Source organism: Elephantulus edwardii, unplaced genomic scaffold (assembly GCF_000299155.1).
Source record: "Elephantulus edwardii isolate Elephantulus edwardi_28Jun2011 unplaced genomic scaffold, EleEdw1.0 scaffold00028, whole genome shotgun sequence".
Taxonomy (NCBI): domain Eukaryota; kingdom Metazoa; phylum Chordata; class Mammalia; order Macroscelidea; family Macroscelididae; genus Elephantulus; species Elephantulus edwardii.
Genome location: NW_006399778.1, coordinates 8008513 through 8017449, shown reverse-complemented (window position 1 = coordinate 8017449; position 8937 = coordinate 8008513). Strand labels below are relative to the sequence as shown.

At 35.1% G+C, this 8937-nt stretch overlaps 1 protein-coding gene across 1 annotated transcript in view; it reads left to right on the top strand.

The window, feature by feature from the left end:
• KDM1A (lysine (K)-specific demethylase 1A) overlaps positions 1-8937 on the top strand; it is an 87770-nt gene that overhangs the window by 51952 nt on the left and 26881 nt on the right. Inside the window, exons 5-8 of the mRNA XM_006883664.1 lie at positions 2398-2476; positions 3330-3422; positions 4470-4576; positions 5857-5938. Coding sequence (XP_006883726.1) covers positions 2398-2476; positions 3330-3422; positions 4470-4576; positions 5857-5938 — 361 coding nt within the window. The remainder of the gene's footprint in view (positions 1-2397; positions 2477-3329; positions 3423-4469; positions 4577-5856; positions 5939-8937) is intronic.

Sequence of the window (8937 nt, the reverse complement as noted above, 5' to 3'; positions counted from 1 at the left end):
AAGGAGAGACCTGTCCTTGGAGAAGAACAACATGCTTGGGAGGGTGGAAGGACCGCGCAGGAGGGGAAGGCCCTCTATGAGGTGGATTGATTCAGTGACTGTGGTAATTGGGATGGGAACATCAGAGACAGTACAATTGGCACAGGACAGAGCAGAGTTTAGAGCTGTTGTACATAGGGTCGCTATGAGTCGCAAGCAACTCAACGGCACATAGCAACAACAATTAAAGTAAACAAATACCCATTTCATTTAATTTTCTTTGATTACTGACATTAACTCCTTTTTCAGTTATTATTTTGTATTCTGTGAATTTTCCTTTCATGTCCTTTATTTAGTAAAAATTTTTTAGCTATAAAATAGAGCACAGTATATTCTGAACATATTCATTGTACTTTGAGGTGATAAAGAGTAGAATTTTATGTTGTGATTTCAGCTGTTATGAATGTAGTGCAGAGATATCATTTCAGTATATATATATATATGCCTTTTTGACCCAATAGCAGTTGAGCGAGAACTTCCTTTGCTTCTTATTTTAAAACTGTGATCTTGAGTCTATTGATCTGGTGTTAGTGATCTGAGTTTTATTTGTTGGATGGAAGAAGGAAAAACATTTGTGTTGAGGGATAAGGAACATGAATCTACTATGTATTTGGGGATTCTGTTTACCTTTGCAGTGGCCACAGAGAAAAGGAGAGGATGCATATGCCTATTCCCTTCTAATATAGTTTACATATACATGTAATCAATTGACTTCATCGTTCAAACTTGTCTGTGTAACAGTCTTTATTAGTTTTTAGGTAGGATCTTACAGTAGTATTTAAGTTTTTCCTTTAATTTTTCAAATGCATATATTTCATTTAAAGAAAGAGAGATCTTGTTGCCTCATCGGTAAGGAATTGTGCTGCCAGCCTAAAGATAGACAGCTCGAAACTTCCAGTTGCCTTTAAGGAGAAAGATATCCTGTGCGATTTACACTCTCTGAGATCCCACTAGAGGGTCAGCTATATGTTGGTTACTATTGGAGAAACTCAACTATTAGAGATGAGTTGTTGAATTTGAAAAAAATTCATATGAGGAGTCACTGAATTCATATGAAGAATCATTCATTCTTCGTCTTACTAATTTTTCAGAAGTATTCAAAATAAGTAATTATGTCTTTCTTCTTTAAACATACTACCCTCTTGGCCTTCAGTAATACAGTATTCTAGCTTTCCCTTTACCTGAATGGTTGTTATCTTCAATGATGGCTTCGTAGATTTATCCTTAATTCTTATCGTTGAATGAACCAGCTGGGAGATGTTAAGGCTTAGACTGAGATGTCCTCTCCTTTCATCTTCTCCTCTTCCCTGTTTTTCCTCTCCCTCTGATAACTGCTTGGCTTCAGATATCATCCACAAGCAGATGACTCTAGATCACACACTCCTCTTGAGCTCTGACTATATCTTGCATCTTTTCTATCTCCTCTCAGTTGTCTTGAAAGTAAACTCACGATTGATTTTCTTCTTTCATTGATCCTCACTCAGTGCATGCCACACCAGTTCAGTTAGTTGTGTGAACCAGAAATGAAGTTATCCCTGGCACCTTTTTTTCCTCTCACCTCTGCATTTCTAATTGATTGCTAGGTCCTACAGATACTCTCTCCTCTGTATCTCCTTATAAAACTCTAGGTTTAAGTCCTACTTGTGTTATACTAACTGAATGACTTAGGCACTCTTAAGTTTTCTTTTTCAGAAGAAATATTTTTCTAGCTTCCTTAGTAGTTGACTAATCAGACATAATTTGTAGTTTATCGATTTATCAAAAATAGAACCCTTATTGGTATTTTTTGGGGGGTTATTTCCCCATTTTTATTAATTTTAATAAACATTTACAGAGATTTTGGATTTCCATTCATTCATTGCTACACTTTTCTCTCTGCCCACCCCTCCCCACCAGTTCGCGCCTCTCTTTGAAAAGAAAAAAAAATTCCTTCATTGGTATACAATTCATCCATTCCCCCCGCCCCCCACCGAGTACACTTCTCTATGCAACCTTAATTCTGGACTCCTTTGCTAACCATAATACTTAGTCATATATCACCTCTAATCTGTTCTTTTCCTCATATGTTTCAATACAATATACATAATTTATCCAGTTTTTTCTCAGTCTTACCCCAACCCTGATGTCAGTCCCATTCTACAACAGTGGCACCATGCAGTATTTGTCCCTTTGTGAGTGAGATGTTTCACTCAGCATAATGTCCTCCATTTTGAATAATATTGCAGGAAGAACCCTTACTGTTCAATGAAAGGATAGTGCATAGTTAAGACCTTAAATGAAAAAAATAAATATATTTTAAAGTTGGTAATTGGTATGTGTGTTTTTGTATATAATATAATTTCTGTCATTTAATTGCAGTTGCAGTTGTGGTTAGATAATCCAAAGATTCAGCTGACGTTTGAAGCTACTCTACAACAATTAGAAGCACCATATAATAGTGAGTAATATATTCAATAAACTAGTTTGGGATTAGATTGTGAAAGTTAATACATCCTTCTAAGTTTCATGTTTGATAATCCAGTTGTTTTCTACTTCGGTTTTTATTTACTATATTCTGTGCACAAATGAGCCTTCTAGAAACTCATTTTTTAAAAAATTCGTTTTCTTGGTCTTTAAATTGTGTTGGCAGATGAGTTTATGAAATTATTTTCTAGATTTATGATCCGAATTTTGACCCATAGAAAACTAGGTTTGGTGCTTCATTGGCTTGGCTGTTTCACTTTCTGATTTATACCAGCTTCTTGTGAAGTTTTTGCCAAAAATAAATGAACATGACAACTACTTTTAAATGTCTGATTTTTCTTTTCTACCCTGTGGAGCAGTGTTGACTTTATGTATTTTTACTAACTCAGAGGCTAATAGTTTTTTGTTGTTTTTAAAAATTTTTATTCATTCATTGTTGCACATTTTCTCCCCTCCCCCTCTCTATCCCATCCCCCCACTCCACTTTACAGTGTACCTCTTGTTCCAGATTGTTGTCATACATATAATGCCTAATCAGACATTCCTTTTGGACTGTTCTTACCTTTGTCTTTTTCAGTGCAGTGTTCATTATGCACTGTTTTCCTATTCTCCTCTCACCCCCAACGTTTCATTCCTATTGTGTAACAGTGGTATTATGCATTATACAGGTTAATAGTTTTAAGAATCACTGTTCTAAGGGTCCCATGATATGAAATGTATGGAAGAGATATATATCATGACTTCAAGATGGAGAAATAGAAGATTTAGAAGAAGTTTATATTTAACTGTTAAAAAGATAGACTTTAAAAAATTTCTTTATTCCTTAGGTGATACTGTGCTTGTCCACCGAGTTCACAGTTATTTAGAGCGTCATGGCCTTATCAACTTTGGCATCTATAAGAGGATAAAACCTCTACCAAGTAAGGACTTCACTAGTGAATTTTATCGTTTTCAGTTCAGAAATAAAAAAAATAATTTAAAGTTGTAAATTCCAGGACTCTGTATCCATAGTGTTATTAACATTTTATTTTTACTTTTAAATCTTTATATTTAGAGTAAAAATATTCCTAAATTTATGCTCTTAAAAATCAAGTTTAAAATAAAGTGTTTTTATAATGTGCATTTTCTTTAACTTTTGGTTTATAAGTGCACAGTAAATTTTATTAGGTTTCATTTTCTTTTGTTACTGATCAAGTTCTTTATCTTGCTGTATCTTTTAAAATAATAATTTACTCTTATAGTGTATTGATGTCTGCCAGAGAATCTGTAGGTAGAAATACTTTGAGAATCAACTATTATTTTGATACTTTAAAAATTTTCAGAAAGAGATGCTAATTTAAGACTCTGGAAACTGACACTCAAATGGGTTTTCAGAGGATGTAAGTCATGTAGGAGGAGTTTGCCCTTTTTTCTTTCTGTGTAGCTACTAATAGATTCCAAGTAGTGCAGCTTTAGTAGTGCAACTCCTAACTGACTAGGCCACCACAGTTCCCTCATTTTATTTGTTTGAGTTTTGGTGCTTTAAAAATTTTTTAGAAAGAAATTTTTTTTTTGAAGAGATGATAATTTAAAACTGTCAAAGTAGAGCTAATATGAAATAACTTATACCCAGAATAAATAATTTCATTATGCAAACTCTCTGTCCTTACATAGTTTTCAGGTAAATAAAAGGAGAATATTCATAATATATTAAAGATCCTGACACTGGAATACGTGACTCTGATGGAAAGAAAGTAAATTTTAAGATAATAGATTTGATTTATTAATTCTTAGCATTGACTTAAAATGTGTGTTTTAATTATTTCCTATTTTTATTTAGATATTTTTCAAATTTTAAAAATAACTGAACTTTCTTTTCTGTGAGATGGTGGGACATGTTAGAAACTCAGAAGTTTTTGTGATTTTAAAATAAAGTACAATCTCTTAAATTACAATATAATATTATACATTTTATTTTTTGCTTTTAGCTAAGAAGACAGGAAAAGTAATTATTATAGGCTCTGGAGTCTCAGGTTTGGCAGCGGCTCGTCAGTTACAAAGTTTTGGAATGGATGTTACACTTCTGGAGGCCAGGGTAAGAATTTTATGTAGGGTTCTAGAAACCTGACCTCATGAAAATACAAGAAAATAATTTTAATAAACTAAGGAGTCATAGAGCTTCACAGAGCCAAAGTATTTGTTTCATATGCATGTGGCAGTTGGGCAAAAAAATAAAGAGGCCCAAAGAAAATGTGATACTTTTCTGTAAACAGTGAGAGTGGCATGGAGACAGCTGCATCTGAGTTCTGCTAACTTCACAAAGGACAACAGTCCCTATAAGCAAAAGCCATAATATAGAACCATTTCTCCTAAGATCAGACATGGGCTCCACAGTCTCTTACCTGCTAATTCCAATACCAATCATACTACTCTATTACTTAGCTCTAAAATCTGTTGCAGTAGTTACACAGACCTCATAGAACCATACTCAACGTTACGGGGTTTATTAGGGAAGTTAATAGGCTATATTTCAGGTTGGCAGCAGGATACATTTCCTCAGTCAAGACAGCTTCTCACTGGCCTTTTGACCTTCAACATTGGTACTTATGTCAGTGTTACCATGCTCTATTAATCCTCCCAGTTATGATGTCTTCCAGCAAGCTTAGGCAAAGGACTTGTCTATGTCTTTGTGGGACAGCAGTCCTAAGTCAACTCTATTTCATATCTTTCTCTGGTTTCTGTTGGCATCTGCTCTCATGCAGGTCCCTAGTCTGGCACAGTAGTCTCTGGCCTTAAAGGACATGTACTGCATTCTCTGCTTCCTTGCTAATAATGAGATTCCATCTTCTGCTAAACCTGCTCCATTTAAACCTGGTAGAATGGGGAAACTGACCAATTCCATCAAAAGTCTTTAATACACACCCTATTTCATCTTCATGTGGTTAAAATCTAAGGTAATCATGGCTAAGCCAATTTAAATAAATCTGAGACACTGTAGTTTTGTGATGATGTCATTGAATAAGCTATAGATTGCCAAAAGAATTTGCAAATACGTTTTCTGTGTGCCCTTGCCCATATCCTGTACAGTAACTGTTAGAGCAAATTGAGAGATGACAATAGTATCTGTGACTAAATAAGACTTGACTGTTGCCCAGCTCATCATTTACCTCTTACATACAATGCATTACTTGCTTCTCACTCAGATAATTGTCATTATACTTTTCTTGCTCTTTTTGTCCACAGTGCTTTTTATTACGGCACTCCCTGCAAACTCTACTTTCTTTTTACATTATAAGACAGAAATCAAAGATGTTACCATGTTAGATTATTATGGTTGAAATAAAATTAATGGTTTTGATGATTTAATTTTATAAGGACCGCGTGGGTGGACGAGTGGCTACCTTTCGTAAAGGAAATTATGTAGCTGATCTTGGGGCCATGGTAGTAACAGGTCTTGGTAAGTAGTTCCTCGATTTATGTTGTAAGTCTGATAATTTTAAGATTGTTTAAACTTATATTTTAAAAACTAGGATAATGTCATTTCAAAGTGTATTTTCTTAATGTACTTTTCTTACTGTTAATGAGGGGTTAGTTACTGATTTTTTTCTGAAAAGACATGCACAGATATGCACAAAATGTAAATTGCCTATACCTTTTACTCTAGCAATACCAGTTCACAAAAATGGCCTAGGAAAATAAACAGTCATAGTTTTTAATAATTTGTAATATGGCATGATTTTATAATAGTAGGCTACAAACAGCAGAAAAATGGTATTATGAATATTATGGTTTTGGGCTTTACTCCTAGGTCTTTGATCCACCTTGAGTTGATTTTTGTGTATGGTATGAGATGCGGATCCTGTTTCAGCTTTCTGCAGGTGGACTCCAGTTTTGCCAGCACCATTTGTTGAAGAGATTATCATTTCCCCATTTGATAGCTTTGATTTCCTTGTTGAATATCAGTTGACCATAGATAGCTGGATCTATTCCTGGGTTCTCAATTCTGTTTTATACGTCTGTCATTGTACCAATACTATACGATGCTGTTACTACTGCTGTGTAGTGGGTTTTGAGGTCAGGGAATGCTGTAGCTCCAACCTCATTTTTGCTTCTCAGAAGTGTTTTGCTTATTTGGTGTCTCTTGTCTCTCCAAGTGAATTTGTTAATTTCCCTTTCAATCCCCTTTAAAAATTAATTTGTTACCTGGATTGGGATTGCATTGAACATGTAGATTGCTTTTGGTAGGATTGTCATTTTCACAATATTGAATCTTCTTATTCATGAACACGGCACATTTTTCCATTTGTTTAGGTCTTTTATTGTGTCTTACAGAAATGCTCTGTAGTTTTCTTTGTATAGGTCTTTTGAATCTCTAGTTAGGTTCACTCCCAAGTATCTCCATTTCTGGTTAGCTGTTGTAAATGGTATTGCTTTCTTGATTTCCTTCTCTGAGTTGTCTTTGTTGCTGTAGAGGAATCCTATTGATTTTTGGATCTTATATCTTCATAAGAGACAAATTGGGATAAGCTTAGAAGTTCTAGTCCAATATATAAAGAGACTGCCAAATACAACCAGAAATGCAGTCTGAAGAGGATAAAATTGATGCATGGGAACTTCCTTGTTTGCATCAAAAACTTTTCTAACAGGGTGAAAAGAAAACCTACAGACTGAGAATAAACATTTGGCAATATCATCTCAGACAAGAGTCTTAAAAGGTTACAGAATACTTAATCCTGGGACTCCAGAAGAAAAAGACTGATATAAAAACAACTATGAGGTATATACCATCTTTCCCCAGTAAAAATAGCAAAATTCAGCAGAGCAGCAAATGCTGGCGAGGTTGTGGAAAAACTGGAACCCTTATTCACTGTTGGTAAGAGTGTAAAATGGTGCAGCCACTATGGAAGGCAGTATGGCACTTTCTCAAAGAGTTACAAATAGAAATATTATTTGACCCAGCAATTCCCTACTGGGAATATACCCTAAAGAAACTAAAACTGCTACCCAAGCAAATACATGCACACCCATGTTTATTGCTGCTTTGTTCACAATAGCAAAGAGTTGGAAACAACCCAAGTGCCCATCAACAAATGAATAGAGAAGTTGTGGTATATTCACACAGTGAAATACTATGCTGCATTGAAAAACAAAGAACTCATGAAATATACAAAATGGGTGACCCTGTAGGACATTATGCTGAGTGAAATATCTCAGTCACAAAATGACAAATACTGCATAGTGCCACTGTTGTAAAACGGGACTGACATCGGGGTTGGGGGTAACCTAAGAAAAGAGGGGATAAATAATGTATACTGCATTGAAACAATTGAGGGAGAAAACTGTTTAATAGGAATATATGATGAGGTATTATTTTCATGACAAGATTGCAGAAAAATGCATAGTAAAGTGAACTTGGAGTGGATTGTATAACAATGAAAGATGTAAATCAGAACCACAGTGAGGTACCATCTCCAGTAACAGTGCAAAGTTTAACAAGATAGCAAGCAATAAATGTTGAAGAGGATGTGAGGAGAAAGGAACTCTTATACATTGTTGATGGGATTGTAAAATGGTATAATCATTCTGGAATGCAATTTGGCACTTCCTCAAAATGGTGAACATAGAAATTCCATAGGACCCAGCTATTGTATAACTTGGAATATATCCTGAGAAAATGAGAACTAAGGCACAAAAGGAGATTGGTACACCAATGATCATAGCAGCATTATCCATCATCGCAAGAACATGGAAAGAGCCCAAATGTCCAACCAAAAACGAATGGATTGAGAAGTTATGGTATATTCACACAATGGAATACTGTGCAGCACGCAAGTACAATGATTTTGTAAATTATTACTGAACTTGGGGAGGTAATTTCTTTTTTTATTTTTTAATTTTAAAAATTCATTATTAATTTCAATGAAAATTTACAGAGACTTAGGATTTCCATTCATTCATTGTTGCACTTTTCTACGCTCCCCACCCTCCCCCCAGTACACTGTCCTCTTGGAAAAGTAAAAGAAAAATTCTTTCATTGTTTTACAATCCTTCCCCCCCAGGTCTACTCCACTCACTATACAGTCTTCCCTCTGGACTCCTGTCATGACAAAACTATCTAATAACTTATCCCTCTTAAACAGTTTTCTCCCTCATCTGTTTCAGTGCAGTATAACCCACCTTTCTCAGTCTCCTCCCAACCCCGAGGTCAGTCCTGCTTTACAACAATGGCACCATGCAGTATTTGTCCTTTTGTGACTGAGATACCTCACTCAGCATAATGTCCTCCAGGGTCACCCATTTTGAATAATATTGCATGTGTTTCTTGTTTTTGAATGCAGCATAGTATTCCATTGTGTGAATATACCAAAGCTTCTCTATCCATTCATTTGTTGATGGGCACTTAGGTTGTTTCCAACTCCTTGCTATTGTGAACAAAGCCACAATAAACATGGATGT